At 39.1% G+C, this 21,151-nt stretch overlaps 1 protein-coding gene across 1 annotated transcript in view; it reads right to left on the bottom strand.

Moving 5' to 3' along the window:
• POLQ (DNA polymerase theta) overlaps positions 1-21,151 on the bottom strand; it is a 53,258-nt gene that overhangs the window by 23,911 nt on the left and 8,196 nt on the right. The window contains exons 5-15 of the mRNA XM_054004744.1: positions 18,513-18,621; positions 15,654-15,873; positions 13,609-13,753; positions 13,365-13,511; positions 12,113-12,325; positions 7,493-7,635; positions 6,027-6,231; positions 5,341-5,483; positions 2,801-2,994; positions 2,358-2,482; positions 629-872 (exon numbers count right to left, since the gene is read on the bottom strand). Coding sequence (XP_053860719.1) covers positions 629-872; positions 2,358-2,482; positions 2,801-2,994; positions 5,341-5,483; positions 6,027-6,231; positions 7,493-7,635; positions 12,113-12,325; positions 13,365-13,511; positions 13,609-13,753; positions 15,654-15,873; positions 18,513-18,621 — 1,888 coding nt within the window. The remainder of the gene's footprint in view (positions 1-628; positions 873-2,357; positions 2,483-2,800; positions 2,995-5,340; positions 5,484-6,026; positions 6,232-7,492; positions 7,636-12,112; positions 12,326-13,364; positions 13,512-13,608; positions 13,754-15,653; positions 15,874-18,512; positions 18,622-21,151) is intronic.

A 21,151-nucleotide genomic window follows, 5' to 3' on the forward strand; every position in this document is an offset into this window, starting at 1 on the left:
CTAAATATGAATAGATGTTGATGAAAGATATTACTGGCCGCATACCCCAAAAGCATTTCCAGATTTCTGTGTTCAAATGTACCCCAGATAAGTCCCAATTCCCTACTAGGACAAGATGCAGGTCTCAATGAATCATCCTCCATGCACTGTTTTCCAAAGTAAGGAGATTTCAAGAGCATGAACCAGACAAGTATCATGGCACAGTCGAACAGGTACTTGATCAAGGAAACTTGTTACTACACTAACATATAAATCACAAGAGAATTCCAAAAGATAATCAGTAATAAATCATCAACTACGTTGAACATATGGTGAACCTGACTTTTAGAGGCAGCAAAAACTCCCCACAAAGCACTGACAATTTACCCAGGACTAAACAGTGCATTGAAAAGAGGAATAAGAAGAAAATTTAGGTGTCAAAAACTTATTCTGTAAATACAAAGTGCTTCTATTAATTTCAGAATAATCATGGAACAACTGTGATCAGTCAGAGAGACCTACAAGTAATGTCTAATTAATATTTGACACAAAGTTCCAAAGGGTTGCCACATTTTATTGCAGGTTTCATCCTGTAGCCCTTCACCTTACAAACTCCTTTACTTGACTTCTGGACTTACTGGTTTCTCACCTTTTAAATGGTACTGAGTTCTTCAAAGCAGCTGCCACGTCATCAGGACTGGCTTTAGCGAGATCAGCCACGGTGACAAAGCCAGCGTTGTAAAGTGTCCTGGCACGCTGGGCATTCAGCAGAGACACTCGCACCAGGTCACAGAGCTCCCTGTGCACCCCAAAAGTGAGGCGGCTCTGGAACTGAGAGAGCAACAACTCCATGTTGTGCCAGCCCAGTCGATTACAGAAAACTGTTACCATGCCTGGAACACAAAAGTTACATTAATGTCTGAACTTCAGCTCCACTTCTACTAAGCTGGATTCACTCCCCACCCCCCAATCTGAATCAGCACTCACTTTACATTTCTCACTTCTGATTATTTACAGAAACTAACTCATGTTTATCACAACTATGAGTAGGAGCTAGTCTTGCAGAACTCAGTCTTCAATTAACTAGTTAATCAGTGAGGCAGAAATTCTGGATGACACTGTTTTTTTCAAAGATGCTAATACTGAAAGTTTGAAGCACATGCATATCCTGAAACAAGAGTCCTATGAAACAATCATCCTGAAAAAAAAGGCAAAGGAAAAGTAGCTATGAGAGTCATTAAGGGAAGCCACAGATCTTTGCGGAAATCCAATGCTGACATCCATAAAAGTAGACCTCAGCCTGCAGGATTTCAGTTGCTGAGAGCATTATAGGAGGTAGCAAATCCTATGATAAAGGTTACAACTGCAGTCCTCAGTGCATGGGAGAAGGAAAAGAGCACAGTTTCTTACTCACAGATTGCATCTACAGACTATGAAAACCACTGAAAGACATGGCATCCCTCACTAATTTTACAGTGATTATAGAATACAACTTTTATCAGGTACCTTAACTCTTTGTCATATCTATAGTTCATTTTACTTCCCAGATTACTCCTGTGACAACTATTAACACTGGAAATACAGAATTATGAAATTGCTACAAAGTTATTTATACTAAAAAGTTAAAAAAAAAAAAGGTTATTTATACTACCAGAATTAAATTAAACTACTCTGCATCAGTTGGCGTGACCTTTTCATTTTGGGGCTTTGACTCATGCTGCAGCCCACACAGAGGGTTTCGCAAGTTGAGCTAAAACTGTCTTCAAAACTGAAAACCCACTTATGGAGTAATGAAGGATTTAGGCAACAGAAAAAAAATATCTCAGTCACTGGTGGGCTGTTACTTCTACTCCCACACAGCCTTCTTAGGGAAGTTAAAGGTAGCAGCTGTCTGACCTCCTGTGATCTGGTGATAAATGACCCAGAAGCCACTCACTCTGTTTTGAAAACTGTAACCTTATACCTTTTGGCCAATTAATTTTGCATTCAGAAGAAAGCCATGTCCCATCTTAGAGGCTCCAAACTTTACTCAGTGCTGAAAGGTATTCTTTCCTCATAGAGCAAAGCTTTAGAAGGGACTTGCACTATTTTCCATACTTAGTACTGAATGAGCTACATTCCTGCACAGTACACAGCTGATTTCCACAGACCTCAGCAGCTGCACACTGCTTGATTCCCCTCAGCTGGTCCCCTTCCCACTGCACACTCTGAGGTTCCACAGCAGGGGCAACCACAGGTTAAGCTATAAATCCAAAAGTGGTTTCACAAGGCTATTTGCTGTTAGTACCACACTGTGGCTATTTTAGCCCCAAATCTAGAAGGACAAAAAAAACCAGACTAGCCTAAGACTCCTGGGGTATTTTGCTCAGACAACTCACCTGCGTAAGTGGCAGCAGCTTGCTGCAAGGATTGAACCTGACCACGACTACAGCCATATTTCTTGGTCATATCTTGTAAAGGAACCTCGCTGATTAAATCCAGAAGGGCAAGGCTGGTGAAAAACCTATTGATGAAGTACGTGAAGAAACAAAATTGTCATCCGGGGTACATTACTGTACATGGCAAAATGTGCCGTGATACATAGGACAGAACAGTACTACACTACAGCACACAAAAGAAACAGACAGGATGGCTTCCAAAAACATCAGCACAAACATCTTGTGCCTCCAGTGTTCTCAGACCAGAGCAAACTGGTCCAGGTTCTCTGACCTATCATCTCACTCAGAAAAAGAGCCAGTTCCTGAAAACAGACACAGAGCCTATGCATTACAAATGTTATAGCCTCTAATCTCTGCACTTTCACATCCACATTTGTGGGTACCTTTTGTGGATGGCCATTTGTCTGTGCTGTTTCTCTGTTTTAGCTGTGATTTTGCCCTTTACAGAGCGAGCTAGAAAGCCTTCTTCAATCCCCACCAGCTCAGCCACACGTTTCATTGAGGCAGGCAGCTTCTCCCATAAGCAGAAAAACTGGTACCAATCAATTGTGGTCCACTCCTCATACACTGGGGTGACCTAAAGAAAATAACACAATGCAAAAAACTGTTTCAGAGAAATAAACAGAACTAAACAGAGTTTTGGGTAAACAAAACTACAGCCTAGAGAATGTGGTTAGAGCATCCTACGCACTATGTAAAGGCACTGAGTCACAGGCGTGTACCATGAAGAAAATAAAAGCTCTTCTAATTGAGTTTCTTTAATACTTGTACTGATGAGATCTCACTCATATGGGTACTCCAATGATTAAACCATTTAGAATCTTTGTCAGATTATTCTTTAAATCCAAGCCACTGAACGATTTTTAAGCTGTATCTTCAATGTCCTTTAAGAAAACAAAATTTTATTCTTTTGTTAACATAATTTACAGACATCTATCAACTTTTTAAAACCATGAGTAACCACACTAACCACTGCCACAGCATCTGATAAAGCAGGAAGGACACAGATTTTGCCAGAACTTGTGGAAGCTTTCATTTACCTGGAATACATAAAAATCTCAACTTTTATTAACATTAACAAAAATCCCACCAGAACTTTTTTAAAATGTTTTTTAGACATAAAACTAATTCTGTTAATGTTTAGTCAGCTCAGAGTCAGTTCCTCTAAGAGGAGACAAAATGTCTTCATACCTTTATCGATATAAAGCAAGACTAATTATTTTGAAAGAACTAAGATTTGCTTGGCACAAATGTTAAATGGCACAGAATACTAGATGTCTGTGTGGTTGTAAATCATCCATGCCTCTTCTTTTGCTGAGAAGAAGAAAAGTTATTAAGATGGTGGTTTATCTTTTGTTGTTTGTTGGGCTTTTGTTGTGATTTGGTTTTTTTCTTTAAAGAAAACTGTTTTCCTAGTCTAGCAAATCCTTATTTGTTTTAATCAACTTCCCTAGAATAGAAGGGCTTGGAATTCAGTCTCATATTTGTACAAGTAAAAGATGCAAGCTTAAAAGAATTAAGCTTTTACAGATAAAATCCCTGTAGCCCACAAGGAACACATGAAGAACAATACTTAAAAAAACTAAAAAAGCAACAGAATGAAATAAAACTTTGGCCTTGAAAATGAACAGACTTGCAAGACACTGTTTTAGAGTAGCTTAACAGAAGAGAATCTCAAGAACATTTTGTTCAACAGTGTATGATTTAAAATAACCTTAGACAAGCTGCTGCAATTAAAAAGTACAGCATAAAAAACATTATGCCATCACTGCCTCTACTCCAGAACAGGAACAAATTTCATCCATCCTTTTTTTTCTGTTTTGAACATGCAAACTGGTGCATAACACAAAGGAGTTCATTTACCTGGCAGAAATAGAACAAAATATAATGTGGTCCTCTAAAACAGAGATATGAGTACATATGGGACAGCAGTAGATCCAGAAAAAAATCTATCAGTGTTAGGCCATAACTGGGTTATTGAATTCACCAAGCAGAGACAGGTACCTTCAGACTCGTGCCTGCCCCTCTCTCCCAGCTCAACAAACTTTGTAACTGCAAGCACATTCCTCTTGAAGTAAACTTTCTTTTCAGACAAGACTCCCAAATTCTGCCTTTGATTTATCATCCTGGTAAAGAGAAGCCTTAAAGAAGGCTAAAGCTGACTGTCAGATTTCAGCTGATGATTGCATGATGGACCTCTGGCAGCCATGAATCCCAAGTTGTTCAGTGCAACTCCATCTGGTTTCCTCACTAAGCTTCACAAGTTCATGGCTTCCTCTCCCAAGGTCTTAAATAGCAGTGCTTAGCTTTTCAAGTGTATGTGCTCATAAATCTTGACACGCTCTGGGACAATTTTCCTTTACGAGATTTATCACACTCCTTCCTTTAGCCCTGGCGGCCTCACCAGGCAAGTAAACTAAATCAGGGATGAATTTCACTGTAACTGAATCAAAGAAAGGCCCACCCATAGAAAGAAAGTAGTGTGGTTCTCTGAGGCTTTTTGGAAGCAAAATAGATACTAAAAGCCCAACATTTTTTCTATGCCTCCAAAAGTAATATGAAATTAAGCCTGCTGATCCCAAACACACATACAAAAATCAATTTGTTTCATCAACTTCAAGTGTGTCAGAAAAACTACCATTATTTTATGCTCAAAACTTATTAAGCTCTGAAATTTTAGTAAGTCATGAGTGACAACAATGGGGTTAAATGGCACGCAGCACCTGCCTACACAACAGACACTATGGTAATACATTCATTCTGAAGAACCTGCAATTTAGAAACTTTTCTTCATGAAGGATAAACTAAGCAAAGCACAGAAAAACCCAAACCTATGTCCATGGAGCCATCAAGAACTTTGCATTGTGCTGTCTCCCCTTAGTTTTGGTAGTAGAAAATACAAGACACAGAATGAGGAACCTACCAAATAGACAATATGCAGATCATTCTCCAGAACAAAGCTTTTCATTGCTCGCTGCAGGTCAGCAAAGATTTCCAGGGCTTCAGTTGGTGAAAGAGAAGAGGAAAGAGTAGCTGAGCCAAGATGTGTTGGGTGATAAACCTTTGCTGTTAAAAAAAATATATATATTACATAGAGAAACCTTTAAGTGTAAGTTTATAATCATTTTCAGGTTGTGCTGCATTTGAGAGATTTCTAACTTTTCACAGCTGCTTTTTCAATAAGAAATAGTGTATGTCTCCATTCTGAAGACAGAAAAATGGAAACAATAACAGGCTTAGCCTTGCTTATGTCTAAACTAGCCTTTTTCTCTTTAGAAAGACAAAATTTACCGTCTGCAGTTAATATGCACCAATCCTGTGGTTAAAGTTTGCTTTCTTTAAAGATATTTTGGGAATTTTTAGACTATGACGCATCAGTCTTAGAGGTGATGTGCAAGTGATGTGATGCGCCTTCCAAGAGCACGTGCATGCAAAATATGTTAAAACAGGTGTAAAGATACCTTCCAGAAAGCTAGAATATTCTTGATACACAATTCTTTGCAATAAAATTTTAAAAAATGCAGAGAAGTCCTTACTCTTAATTTACATAGAACATCTACTTAGTTATCAAATCAAAACTGCAATCACTGGGAGAAACATCAACTTTACCTTTCACATCATTGCCAGAGTCCACAACCTGAATGAATTCATTTTCCAGCAGCCATGCCACACAAGCTTCGATAGGTCCAGCCTGTGTGTTATCTTGCTCTTTCCCATTTTCCCACTTGCTTTCTTTCAAGCTGGATGCGAGCAAAGTGCAAGAGGCATAGGTCTGCACATTCTCTGGAGTGTTGGCTACTCCCCCCACTATGATCTGTTGAAGAAAACTACCTGTTCATATTGCCAGAGATGCAGTAGGACAGAACATCAGATCAGAGAATCAAAGAGAGTGATCCATCATCTCAGTTTTAAAGAACCATTCTCCCAGAGAGGGGAATATGAGGCAAAGCAACAGCCAACTTTTAAAGACTTTCTTGGCAAGAAGTCAGTCATCTTGGGTAGAAGTAAGAGGATTAAGCTATAGAATGATTAACAAAACCTTATTTTGAAAGGGAACATACACATAGCAGCAATTTAGATTTGAGACTAGCCTGAGGCATTTTTCTTAGCCAACACTGTGAAATATTAAAGTCTGTTAGAATACAAACCGCAATTTTGTGAATACACAAAGCAAACCATGAAAGTGGAGTTCTTGTAAGGCTATTCAGCATACTGAAGGTTTCTCTTAATAAATATTATTTCTATACCCCACCATTGTTTTCCTGAATGAGAGTGATTTTGTTCACCTTGAATTTTGGTTTTGCTTTAAAGGAACTCCCTTCTTTTAGATAGCTCTTATGTAGAAAAATACATTTAGAAATTCCATTGGTCTGCTAAAATTCAAAATCTGTGGAAGTACAACCAAGTTCTAAGCATCACAAAAGTTTTCAAAGGACAGTAAAGTATAACAAACAAATTCTATATAAAGAGTCCTGTATCTAATCCAAGTTCAAGCCCAAAAGTAGCTTTGGAAAAGGACATAAGCTCACCTAGGTGAAATAAAATCCTTTTGGTCCTTTTTACTCCTAAAGGAACCCTACAGAGGAAGGAGCAAATTGGATACCACTCCTGTTTGCTTACCAAAAATGTATTCACAAAATTGCAATCATTCCTATGCATAAGAGGTAGGTAAGTTGAGGGGGTAAATAAGAGAGCCTACAAGGTTCCAAAAAAGTCATTATGGCCCAATTCAGCCTACAAAGCCTCTAGGATCAGTAATTTACAAGCATCCTCCAGCTAAGAATGTCAGGTCACACATAAAGTTTAAGAACTGCACTTAGTTCTGCCTGCTGCTTGAGTACATCTAAACGCAATAGCAAAGCTTCTTTTAGTGTGCTCACATCCCAATCTGCAGCAAGCAGAGAAACGGCCTAGACAAAATGCTGAATACTGAAGCAAGCTGGCAGAGCCAAATAAACTGGGTTGACAAAGGAGGAAACACATGAAAAAAAAGTGCACAGAAAACATTTGGTGGTGTCACAGAAGAAACCATCCTAAGGGTCCAAGGACAATTCTAATCCCCGAGGGTCCCATACCTCAAGTATTGCTCTTTTCATGCTAGAAGCAACACCTTCCCCTTCTCTTCTCAGCAAACAGCTGCAAACAGGCTTGAGAGATCCCTGAAGTAGAGCAGCACCTTTTGATCTCTCTGAGGGCTTGCAGACTAAAATGCTCTCACCTATTGGAGAAGAAAAGAAAAACAAAACAAATACAGAAACAATTACTTTAGTACTGCATTTTAGCACTGTAACAGCTGCACACAGTTCATCAAGGACATACTATTGGAATGGGAAACCATAAATATTTTTTAAAAAGCTGAGTAACAAAAGAAAAGAAAAAAATGTGCAACCTTAAACAGTGCAAATGAATTGCTATGTAAGAACAGCACAGATGCATAGTACACCAGAACTAAGGCAGAGCCAGCTTCAAAGTTACATTAGGTAGTCTGAGTCTTGCCAAGTCATCTAAGGAGATTCCATAGCCTCTCCATGCATCTGCTTTGCTGCCGAACCACTCTTGCTTCTTGCTCTGGAATTGACTGGAACTATAATATACAGTGGCAACAATTTGACTTTTTCATTACATTAATAAACTGAAAAAATTCTCAAAAGTAAGAAGAAAACATAAAAGCTGCACAGTATTTTGACAGTTTGTATTAAGTCAACCAGCTTTCACACCAGAAATAACTAATTCAGAAATCCAAAATGACTGATCTAAGTAACTAGGCATCCTCTGAACTTTTATATATGCATTTATATACACATACATGCAACTATCCTGCATGGTTTCCACTGAAAGTACATCTCAATATACCCTCCAGAAAAAATTCTCTGACAGACATTGTTAAGTTAATCTCTAACTACTGAAACTCTGTGTGAGACAAAAAAGGTCCCAGAGCCACAAAAGAAAAATTAAAATAGTGGGTAAATTCCTTTAATGAGATCATAGTACTGAGGCAAGGGGGTTAGAAATTAAAAGGTGATTGATTAAGGATAGCTGTTTAATCATCTATATTGTTTAACATTTGCAGGGCTTGCGAAGACAGGATGCTTGTGAGGACAGGATAAGAGAATGCAAGGATATTTTCTAAGGAAGGAACTGCTTCCCAAAGCAGGAGGGGAAAAGTGCCAGACTTGCAAGGCTGTTGAGATAAGAAAGACTCCTTGGACACCCAAAAAAGCCTAGACCAGCCTTGCAGTTTGAACTGCGACCAAGAGACTAGGGAGCATGCGTAAGGAGACAAGGTGAGAAGTTCACCCTGAGGAAGATGTTGGAAAGCTCGTTTGCTTCCTCCCGTGTGACCGCCAGAGCACTGCACAAGTGCAGAAGGACTGACGAGCCAATCATAACACAAACCAGGGGTGGGCGGGGCTAGGAAATGAATAGGCATGGATATATTTCAAAACTTTATGCACATGTAACATTTCAGGGAATAAAGAGAGGATTAAGTTCTTCAGAAAGCACGTGTGACTTTGGAGGAGTTATCTCCCACGCGCCTCAGCGCTGAATAAACACACACCTACTTTGCAACTTTTACGAGCTGTGGAGTTTTTCCGCGTATCAGTACAGCTTAACCATGGAAAACGCAGTGGTCACGTAAAGGATATTTTTTCCACAAAGCTATTAGAGAGAAATTAGATCACTGGAAGACCTTAGCTAGTTGCAAGCTTTGCCAGCTGGCACAGGATAAATGAATTATGGGTAGGAGACATTTGCCTTTGACTAAGAGGAACACTAGGTTTGGATTAGCTGTACATTAAATATCATGATAGATTTATGATAACTTGTTAAGGTTTAAATACATGTAGTCTGGACACAAGGTAATTTTGGTAGTGGATACCTTAGTATGATCCTAGGAATGTTAACTTAGGATAAAATTGTAGCTGTGGAAATGCTACAGTAATTAGCAAATCCAGAGGTAATGAAAACACAACTGCACTTAAATTTAATAAACAGAATAAATAAATGCAGTGTAGGCGAGTAACAAAATACAGCTTAAACATAATTACGTAAGTTAACTACAGAATGAAATGATGTTCAGAGGATGTCTCTTCAATTTTTTTAATCCTGCCAGGTGAAAATTTTGATATCAGTTGATCACATACTTTTGACAGAACTGGGGAGTAGGTAAGATAAATTGCCTGTAAAGCCTTGTTTTGTGAAAGAAAAGCTTATTTTTATTTTAGCAATAAAGAACTTCTATTCATTTTGTATTTGGGTTCTGATGTGACCTGAAATTTCCTCTGAAAACTTCACTTTGACTCTTTGTCCTGGTTTAGGGCAAATTTGGGGGCAAACCTCCAGAAGCAGCCCCCCAGAAAGCAGATCCCCACAGCCCCTCCCCCTACCTGGTTCAGGAAGAATTTCCTTGGAGAGAAGTGGAAAAAAACCTGTTTATTTAACAGGCAAAGCACTTCCCAGCACAAAAAAAAATGAACAACACCAGACGACAAAACTCTTTCACCGCTCTGAAGAGATGACAGATTCAGAAAGTCTCTCCTGGCAGTGGTCGCTCTGTTATCAGTCCCTCTGGTGCTGGGAATGGCTGCTGCAGGCCACAAAGTGCAAACTCTCAGTGTTTTCCAGGTCCCAGTCCAGAGCAGGTTCAAATGGTTCCAAGAAAAAGGAAAGAAAGACAGCCCAGGGAAAATTCGGACTGCCCAGCTAAACTAACTAACAAGTAAAAGCAAGAGCAAAAGCAAAAGAAAAAGCAGGAGCAAGAGCAAAAGCAAAAGCAGGAGCAAGAGCAAAAGCAAAAGCAAAAGCAGCACTATATACCACCGTCTGTGTCCAGCAGACCGTAGGGGAGTGAGAAGGCTGAAAACAAAACAAAACTTCGCTTTTCAGAGCCAGTCTTGAAGAACATAATATCCAGCATAAGCAGGACAGATGACTGGGGACATAAGCATCATAACGGCACCCTAGGACACTCTTTCAGAGAGATATATCTAAAAGAAATGGGTATCCACTTAGCTCTTCATTATCTGACAGTTTTACAAGACTTGGGGGATATTCTTTCCCAAGATGCCACTGATAATTCAAAGCTAATAATTGCAATCTAGTAAACAATAAATAAAAAAAAGGAATTGAGCTGTTCCAATAACCATTATTGAACATTTCAGTTACCAGAGGAGGTCCAGGTTAGCATCAGACTAGACAAACACCAGAAGACTCTGGATATCTAGGCAAAAAATTCCATTCAAACCAAAAAAGGCCCTACTAAATTCTAGGTTTTGTTCAGCTTTACCTATTTCTCCTTGGGAAAATGGTCATTTTGATGAATGCAAAAAAAAAACCACATTTCACTCTCCAAAATAATATTTTTAAATTTCCATCAAATCAAGAAAAACAAATTAAAGAACCAAAATGTAAGACAATACAAAACTACATTGTTGGGAGAGGAGGAGGAATTCAACCCAACAGCATCTATCTTCTGTCTGTCAGCTAAATTTCATATCCACATTATGATTAACTTTTTCCAGCTGAAGTTGCTGTCCTCCAGTCTCCCCACTCTGTGACAGAGTAGCAGCTGGCAACATAGCTTTATGTTCTCATCCAAAAGACTCTGTGAAGTGGAAAAAAATGGTACATTCATGAAGCTCATCAGCATAAAATCAACTGCTTACATATCAGAACTGTCACATCAGAACTGTCAAAAAGGGTACTAATTATTAAACTTGAAGGAGGAAAAGAAGAAACTTCAAGGAATAATGTAATTTTACACCTGCCTGCTACAGTCAAATGAGAAAGTCTGGAAAATTTCAAAATACAGCCTGCAGCTGCCCTTTCGTTGAACGCACAGGGAGAGCTCGCAGAGATATAGGTCGCAAAATGCTCTGTTGCTATGCTACTCAGGCAAAAATAGAAAGCTAAATGTAAGAACAGTCTGCTTACATAGGGCTCCAGCAAGCACCAATCAAACAATCAGGAGGGCAAATTTCACTTCCTGCATCTGTGGAACTTCTTCTTTTCTCCTGTGTTTATACTTGTGTAATGCAGCTTTTTGCAAACATCATCCACAAAGATTAATTTCCATTGCAAATTAAAATAACAGGCAGGATTATTTTGTCGAACATCAATCAGTGCCTCTGTATGCAAGAAGATGCCACATTATCTGTGAACTACTCTTCATATTTCCCTGTCTCTGTCTCATTTCAAGATCCATAAAATTGATGGTTAAGTTTAATAAATCTAAATCATAATTTCAGACATTTCAGAAGTTTGTCAAATTAGGGTTGTAGACTTTGCATGCATTTCTTACATTTTAGGCCCATCTCATGAGAGTTTACTGCAAATTTTCTCACTGAAACTCTAGACACTTTAGTCAACTGACCATGGATCACAGAATTAAGGCAAATGAACAACACAGCCTTAGAAGCTAACAAGAATTCAAAGGCAAAAATAGCCTCCTCCTGAAGTAACTGATATATAAATACCAAAGTCAGTCTCAGGCAGTGAAAACAATCCCCTGGGAATTACAACTTTTACTCCATTAATACCAAACAAATTAATACCAAACAAATTCATCTTGATTAACCTAATCATACAGCAAACCAAAGGAATTCATCATGATTAGTCCCTAATTGCAAAGTGCTACCCTGGATTTAATCAGGTTAACACCGCTCCGACAGAATGTCAATAAAGACTCTGCTTACCCTCTGTGTCTACCCCTTTCCTGCCAGCCCTTCCAGCCATCTGCTTGTAGGTGAGGATGTCCAGCAGTCTGCCACCGAAGGTGGGCGTGCGGATGATGACGCGGCGTGCGGGCAGGTTCACTCCCGACGAGAGCGTGGAGGTCGCTGCCAGCACTCGGATCAGGCCCTGCCGAAAGGCTCCCTCAATGATGTCCCGCTCGTCAAAAGTCAGACCTGAGGAGACATGGCTTTTAGTGACCCTTGTGATGGTGAGACTGAATGTAAGAGCTGAAAATATTGCTGTCCAGCAAGGGAAGAACAAACTTAATGAACATTCACCAGTCAGTGTTAGGAACCAGACTTGCAACACTACCTTAGTTAACTTCTTCTGACTGGTAAGTGAAGCAAAATTTCACCACTAAGTTTTTATTATTCAGCTGACAGTGATATACTAGCTTTTCTAAGGTGCTTGTACACATTGCAGCAAGATGAGCTACTTACTGCATATTTACAAGCACTGCAAGTAAATACATAAAGAAATAAAATAAAAAATGAGAAAACAGTAGGGAACTAGGACTTACTCATCTGCCATCCTAACCCTGGACTCCTTCTTCAGTATTCCCATTACAGGTCTAGTATGTATCTTTCTACATTACCTTCAAGACTTCAGGCCAATTTTATAAGAAATACAGATTCTACAAGCATTTGGAATTATTCCTCGTACATAACCAATGCCATGGCTACTGTTGTCTCTCTCAGTCAGTCTTTTCTCTCAGGGAATCGCAGGTGACATACTCTATTACCTACCTAAGTAAGAAATAAAAACTCCAAGCAGAAGTGTTCACAACACTTCTTTAATTTTTATTTTTATTGTTATACTGCCTCTATTTACTCATTTATTTCAATATTAAGCTGAGGAAAATTGCTCTGAAATACTCTGTCAGCTTTAGGAACAACTTGAAAATGCTGGAGCTATAAATCAGTTAAGTTTTCAGGTATTTCACAAAGAAAAGACCAGGTAAGTTGTATTCCAGAAGTTGCTGTTATCCAACATAACAGAGAGAAGATTTAGCAAAACAACTTGTAAATTAAAGTCTTCAAACACAAAAAAGGAATTTCAAGTTTGCCTGTAACTGTGGGATTCTCAAAGCTTATTTAGTCATAATCTACAAAACGCTTAAAAAAGCAACTGGTAAATTGCTGATACCTGCAGTAAAAAGAACCCATATGACTTAACCATTACTGAATTGAAGACCAAGATATTCAGGAATACCTGCATGATGAAATGCCACTCCCCATGGCAAAGTACGCTGGAGCACAGAGTCCAGGCCTGAAATCGAACGCTTTAACTGATCCAGGACCTCATCAATCCCTTCTCTGTCCACAACAACTGGGGCAAGGCCTGAGTTTTTTGCAGAACCTTGAGAAAGAAAATATTTTTATAGTTCCTACTAAAATTAATTTTCATTAAAGGCACTGTGCATACTGTAATCTTCTATTAAGTACTTTTCTCTTACTCTCAGTTTGTTGCAAACTGTAGAACTCCCTGGCAATGATGTCTGCCAGCTTCTCACACCAGTTCTTGGATGGACAGAAGAGCAGGACTGAATGGCCACCACAAACAGTCTCATAACACAGGCTCACAATATGGTCTTCGTCTCCCTGCATTGAGATAAAACATTTTCAGTGCACTCTCAGATTGAATGAGGTCTGTAAATGCTGTCTTTCTGTATCCCAGTAGAGATCTTCTACTTCCAGTCAGAAAGAGAAGCAAACACAGAACATGGAGGACTGTTATCTTAGTTTCTGTCTTGCTTTATGAAGTCCAAGCACAGTATGACCAGTATTGTTGAGGGCAGTTCTAGACCTACCCATGAATACCTGTAATGTTTTACATCTTGCTTTCAGAAATCTTTTTCTGAATGAAGGCCACACAGTGCACAAATAGATCGCTGCAACCTCCACATCACAGCTAACAGCAGTGGGGAAGAATTAGGAAGAGCCCCAAAGGAAAACCCCTCTACTTTAACCAGGGAACATTTGTTAACTTGGATGTCTGAACTAAAAGCGTGGCATGTAGCAATCTAAGCATCCCCAGTAAGAGGCACTCAGCAAGTGCTGCTGACCAAAGACTGCAGGTGTTCAGAGCACAGTGGAAAGCTTTTAGGGATACTTACATAGATGTTCATGCAAAAACCTGCTGTTTACAGCTTGCTTTTTTGTTTTTAAGATCTTAAGAGAGTCCCTGCAACTGATCTGTTATGCTTGGCTATGCCAGATTCTATTGTAGCAAGCAGGCCAAAGGAGGACGATAAAAATGTAGGCGTACAGCAAAAAATAAAAAGCACTAAAATGCAAAGAAAACAGGGGAGCAGTGGCAGGAACTTCTCCACAAGGAATCAGCCAAATTCAGCTGAAGTGGTGAAATCATCAAGTTCCCTTTTATTGGTTCAGTCTGAGGCACAGAAGTCTGAAGGTCTAGTGATAGATTTCAAGCTCAAGATCCCCCAGTCTTATAAAATAAGCCAACTCCTTTAAACCATTGAGTCATAAGCCTAGTTTAGTTCTTTCTCTTGCTTAATTTAGTAACTATCCAAAGCAACTGTCTCAAAAATACCCAAATGCACCTTCTCAATATGACCACATAAAAACTAACTTCCAAATGTTCTAGTGGAAAAACACTTCCTTTTGTTTCCAGGATACGTTTTCTTTGTTGTGCCACCATGTTACTGACAAGAGAACATCTGTGCACAGCAAGAATGGAGTGCAAAACATTCCAAAATATTGCTGCCATTTAGCCCATACTGCCCAACTACTACACCAGTATTATACAGAGCAGTTGAAACAACTGGAGAGAGAATTCACCCTTCAAAGACTCCACAGGAAAGGACCTACAAGTAGAGAGCTCAAATTTCCCACTTGTACCCTTTTGGTTCTTTGAAATTATTATAGTATGTTACTCCTAACTTTCCATATCCTTTTCAAAAGGATACTTTTTCAAAAGGATCCTTTGCAAAAGGACTAACTACTGATAACAGATTCAGAAGAATTGGAAGGGACATCTGCCTTCTAATCAGTGTCAAAATTAGATCATTTAGCAGTTTGATATAAGCAAGTTCAACACCAGATTTTAATACAAATACTTTCTCTCAGTTATGAATGCAAATTCCTTGGCCTATGCAGGAAATACTTACCTGCATTTATGAAAGGTAAGTAGATTTCCAGACACAAGACAGAGTGGTGGGTAAGGGGAGAATCAAACTCTTTATACCTGTCAAGTACTCAGAAACAACATAACTGCAAAGTCAACTTTGTCTTCAAGTCAGATTCAAAAATCTTCAATACCTTAATGAGTCTGTATTTTGGAGGTTTTTTTATTTAAGTCAGGAGAAGACAAAAATACCAATTTTATTCTCAATTTGAGCATGAATCTATGAAGTAAACAATGAAGTTATGAATGTCATCTATTTAAAAATTAACAAAAACCGTACCAGGAGCCGTCTTTTTAACTTTAGCACTGCCAAAGACATTATCCCAAAGCCACTGCTCAGAGTTTTGTTACCTTCAGTTGCAGCTTGGGCTGGAATTCTCGCACTAAATTCATGGAGGAGTCATATATGTTGCTGCCAATTTTCACCCACTCCTTGAGGGGCACAGGGCGGAAATCTGTACAGTAGAGCTCTGCATCTAACCATGAGGCCAGGAGCCCCAGGTTGGGGAGGGTAGCACTCATGCCTACTATCTGTATCCCACCAAATCCAGGACTGGTGCTCTCTGTGTGTCTGGAAGTGGTAAAAAGAAAATGAAAGTCAGTGACAACGCAGGCTACTGTTGTGGAAAACGGAATTCAGAAAAAACAGTTCGATCTAATTACTTCCAGCCTCTCAAGTGCAAAGCTAATTTTTCAACTTCTTGACAAAGAAATAAGCCGTATTCTACCCTTAGAAAATATGACAGGTTATGCACTGATAACAAGATAAATCAGTTTTTAATCAATTTGAACCTAAACCTTTACCTTCTTTAGGGAGCCAACAGCTATAAATTGACTGCATATTTGGAGAGACTGAAAACAAATACAAAGATAACTAGTTCCTTGCCACTAACAAAATCATGGAAATAAAGGAATCTCCACTGCAATCTTTCTAAGCTTAAACACCTTAATTAAAACACTTCTATTTGTCTCCATTTCAGGACAAATAATATTAGACTAATGCCTTCCCAGATCTGGGAACCAAAGCCCTAAGCACAGCAAAGAAGCAAGTAGCTTCTGTCCCTAAAATGCTGAACAGCAGCTTTCACTAAAGACAGTGAGAAGTAATGGACTCCTAACAAACCTGACAACGCAAACTGTTAATTTAGATACCCAAATTTAGATTCTAATTTGGGCTTTTGCCTGAATAGGGCATAATAGGGTTTTTTTAATGCTTCTAAGCTTGTGTTTGAAAAGTACTCATTTGCATTGCACTGAGCCACAAATCAAGACTTTAAAAAATAAAAAGATCTGACAAATCACTGTGAGCTCAGAAATAATCTGAATCTTCTTAGAAGACCCTGGTAATCCTGGCAAAGACAAGACAGAGAAAACAAGATTACATAGAAGCTGTAGTATAAAAGGCCAGTCACTGATGAGACAGAAATAAGGAAGTTGAGGAGAGGCAGACTCTCTGTTATCCAAGCTCTTATGCATTTGCTAGTACAGCTTCACCATCAAGGTTACAGATTTTTGTCCCTACAGGAACTTTGGACTTTTTCCTCCCTAAGGCAACTATTGTCCTCCAAAGATTTAAAAAGTTCTAGCTCTACAGCACACTGTGTGACTAAGGAAGAGAAAAATCTGCTGCAGAATTTTGGGTGAGTTTGGAAAAGCCTCGTGCAGAAGCATGGACACCCACACAGGCAATGACCATCTGAGAACATTTTCGTGCTGTGAAGGCACAGTTTGTACTTCAGTGGGACAGGCACTGATCATTCTGATAACTGGCCAGACTGGACAGTGTTTAAAGACTTTATATAAGCTCATTAAATAACAGAGAGAAAAAAAACCCCAAAACACACATTTAGAAGGACATTTGAGAGAAAATGTGGTCTTCAGCTCCAGGAATCCAGTGGATTCCAAAATAAAATTAGCAGCCACTTCCTTCATGTCAGGAAGTGGTACAGGGTACCACTGTCACCTTGATCCTGACAGAGAGATAGAGAATCTGGGCCCTAGCATGCCTGCATGGTAAAGGATGAAACACTGTGTCTTCCCAGGAACACGCCTTGTTGCACCTGTACTTTTTTCCCCTGGCAAGTGTTTTCTCCTTCCTGCTTCCTCAATGCAAGGGAGTAAAGGAGAGGATGAACCTGCAGCTGTGCTGCAGCTACCCGATAAACTGAGAGAAAAGGAGTGGCAAAGTCACTCACACTGCTCCAAAGTGTACTGGCTTCCAGGATTTATGGGGAGAATATGAGAAGTCAGATGTGATTAGATCAAGAACACTGCTGGCTCCTGGAAATCATGATGGGCAATACTGGGTGAAATTTCCAATGGAGAGACAGTGTAGAAATGACAGCTCCCCCAGAACTAAATAGATGGTCTCTGCTTAACTCAGCACTGGTACAACTCACAAGACAAGAAGCAGCAGAGAAAACCGACAAAATCTGACTTTCTGTTCTAAGGAAACAGTTGATTTTGACTCTTCTCTCAGCACCACCAATAAAGATTAAGACAGTTACACCACCTCCTCCATTTCCTTTTTTCTGTGTTTGGGCACCATGGCACAGCTGGACAGTTTGGTGCTGGGGATCTAGACACTGAATTCTTAAAAACTTCTAAAGGTCTTCTCAAACATCTTAGCTATTCCCCAGAGTCAAATCAATTCTGCAAAAGGCAAGAAAACATACAACCACTAGGCTCATAACCACATGTTATGAGCAAAAGCAGAGCTCACCCTGAGCAGTGATAACTAAGCAGACTGCTGACATATCCTCTAAGTCTTCTGATCAATTCACCATGCACAAGTTAACAGCCTGCCCACTCTTCCATCACACCAGAGCATTCCAGTAGGATAATTGCACCTCTCCATGAAGCACTGAAAAATTAGGCAGGGCAAATCTGCTAGCAAAACTGTTTTTAAAAAACCCAAAGTTAAAAAAAAATATGCTAAAGAAGTAAATGAAAGCTTCAGCCTTCCTTTTTTTTCCTGAGAGGATAAATCCCATGGCAGCACACAAATTGAAAACCGTGTGGAAAAGAGGGTTTAACTACAATGGCAGGCTCCTGAGAAGTGCTATGATGAGATCTTAATAAACAAAATAGTCTAGGTCATTGCTCTCATAAAAACTTTGGAGCTAACCCAAGTCTGCATTCACACAGAGAACAAATATTTAGTGTCATCAATTATTTAGGATTAAAAAACAAACATCTCAGTCTACTCACCTTTTTGCTACCTTTTCTGTAACATATCTCACTTTGGTCAGGAGGAGTTCCAGTAGATATCCTCGATGAGAGTCTCCCAGCATATGCAACTCATCCACAACCACCACTCCTGATAAAGAAAACCATTCAGGTCATATCTGACAAACCTCCAAACTAAGACCAAATAGCCTCGATCCATTCACATTCCACATGAACTGAAATTTAAATTCACAAATTCATCTTATCAACAGCACGATGGCTTCCTTCTGTCACTGAAAGAGACAAATCATGACCAATGTAATGACATTTCACACCCACCACAACCACACATACACACAAAAAATCAGCTTTTAAAAAATAAAAATAAATAGGTTGAGTTGTTAGTCTAGACACCACACAAAACAGTATTGCAGCATCTGTACTGTAACCTCATTGCAAGTAAAAACCCTCAGGCTTCAGAGTATCTGGAAAGGAAAATTCCAGCACCCAAATGAGCTAGTAAAAAATTTTGTTGACATCACTGTCTTAGTTAAAAACATAATTTTTTACTAATGCAGTCATGTCAGAAAAAAACCAAGAGCAGGTGTAATTACACTGGCAGTCTGCTTCCTATTAAATTGCTCTTCATTAACCAAACCTGAACAAGTTCTACTATTTAACTTTGGCTTTCTAATGAAAAAAAAAATCCTTATGTGACAGCTTTGTTGCCCTCCTACCTCCTGCAAGTGACATTTTAATCTATTAACCACCTCCATCAAATTTTTAAGGTGTGTAGAAATTTCTAAAAGAATAATGTCTAAAAAAGGCTTCTGAATATCAGCAGCTGGAGACAACAGACCAGACTAGGAGAAAACACAGAGCCACTACTACTCAGGCACCAGTGCACCTCCTGCACGCATCCCAGCAGCAGAAAATACCCTTTCTGGCCAGCTCACAGGGTCCCAGGGATATGGAGTAGGATAAAGGAAGGTTAAACAAAAAAAAGCAGGTCACAGAGGACACCACACTTCATTAGCTCTGCTGCTGTGGAATTTTTTTTCCTCTTTGGTGCAGCTATGTAATATCTTTCTGATATGGCTAAAATAGCAGGAGCTTAAGGGCAAATGTGACCTTACATTATCTGTCTCAATGCTATTTTTCCTTCTCTTTTTTTTTTTCTCTCCTTCCTACATATGTTCCTTCTCTCTCCGTCTGTTTTCTCCCTCGTTCTCTTTCAAGCCACTTAAGTTAGAAAAGAGTGCTGCACTGCTTCATCAGCCTCTTTTACAAACTCCCACCCATCCAGTTCCTCTGTCTTCCTGTACTTCCTCTATTCTGGCTTGCTTGTATATAATGGCAATTCATTGGTCACCAAATACATATTCAGCTACCAGAAAAAGCTTCCTCCTGCTTCCCCAAACAACAGTCTGCCTGAATTCTTCCAGAGCTGAGAAAGGACACTTTAATCAGATACCTACCAAAGTAAGATCCATGCAAGTCACTTCAAACCTTTCTTATACCACATAGGTACTGAAAATGAGACTAGAGTCAATCTGCTATTTCTGTCTGCAAATTAGGCGTATCCCTAGAAGACAGCTGGAAAAAAAACTACTAAAAAATACCTGAGAGCTACCAGACATGTTTATTGTAGAATAATTAGGTTGTTTTAATTGCCCATCATGCTTAAAACTAAAAAGTTCTGAATGAAAAGCAGGAAGGCCTTGATTTTTTTTTTAAATATAATTCATCTAGTAACATTTTATTTCAAGTTTAAATTAAGAAACAAATATCACAACAGCACATTACAAATCTATTCCCAGCTGACACACTGACAAAGCAGCAGATTCTTCTCTAATAATTTTCCTAAAAATTTCTTTAGCATCAGTGTCAAGAGGCTGAACAAGAGGAATATCATCATCCCGTACCTGGATGTTCTAAACTGACACGTTATATAATAATTAGCAACACAACATTGCTTTAACTGCTTCATACAGCAAAGAGAGCTCTGGCAGGCAGAGGATTTGAGTTTCTCTCAACAATTTTCCAAAGGCAGTGTGAGCTATCAGCATGGGGTTGACATCAACGAAAGGAACAGCTCAAGCTTGAGATGGAATCCAGCCAGGATTGCAGTCACCTCCCAGTAACTCATCTCAAAAGATAAAACACCCTTGTTACAAACTGGTCTAAATTTAGAATTAATTAGAAGACAAGGTACAATCTTGCAGTTTCAGACAAGCATCCTTTAGGTGACAGCTAAACTGGCATTTTCAGTTCATACCCATATTTTACAGTTTCTATGAAAATTTACCTCCAATCAGAAAACTTATCCATTTCTTACATAAAGATGACTTTTTAAATCAAATTTAATTTTAAAATTAATTTCAGAGAAGCATATAAAGAAAAAAAGAAAAGGCATTTTACTCTTATTTCTGCTACACAGCCATATTGGGGCATAAGGGAAATGGAGGTTTGCAGCAGAGGTATTTGCAAATGCTGAAAGAAAAACATGGTGCTTTAAGGAGGAATTAGAATTGAGAACACATCTTCAAACTCAAATCTTCTAGTCACTTGGCTGCTTATATTTAAATGACTCCTTTCAAATACATTAATCTTTGAAAGCACAACAATATGTAGGGATGAAATGGAGGTTCCAACCAGAGGGATTTGGTGTATCTCTAGCT

The sequence above is a fragment of the Vidua macroura genome, chromosome 2 (genome assembly GCF_024509145.1).
Source record: "Vidua macroura isolate BioBank_ID:100142 chromosome 2, ASM2450914v1, whole genome shotgun sequence".
NCBI classification, from domain to species: domain Eukaryota; kingdom Metazoa; phylum Chordata; class Aves; order Passeriformes; family Viduidae; genus Vidua; species Vidua macroura.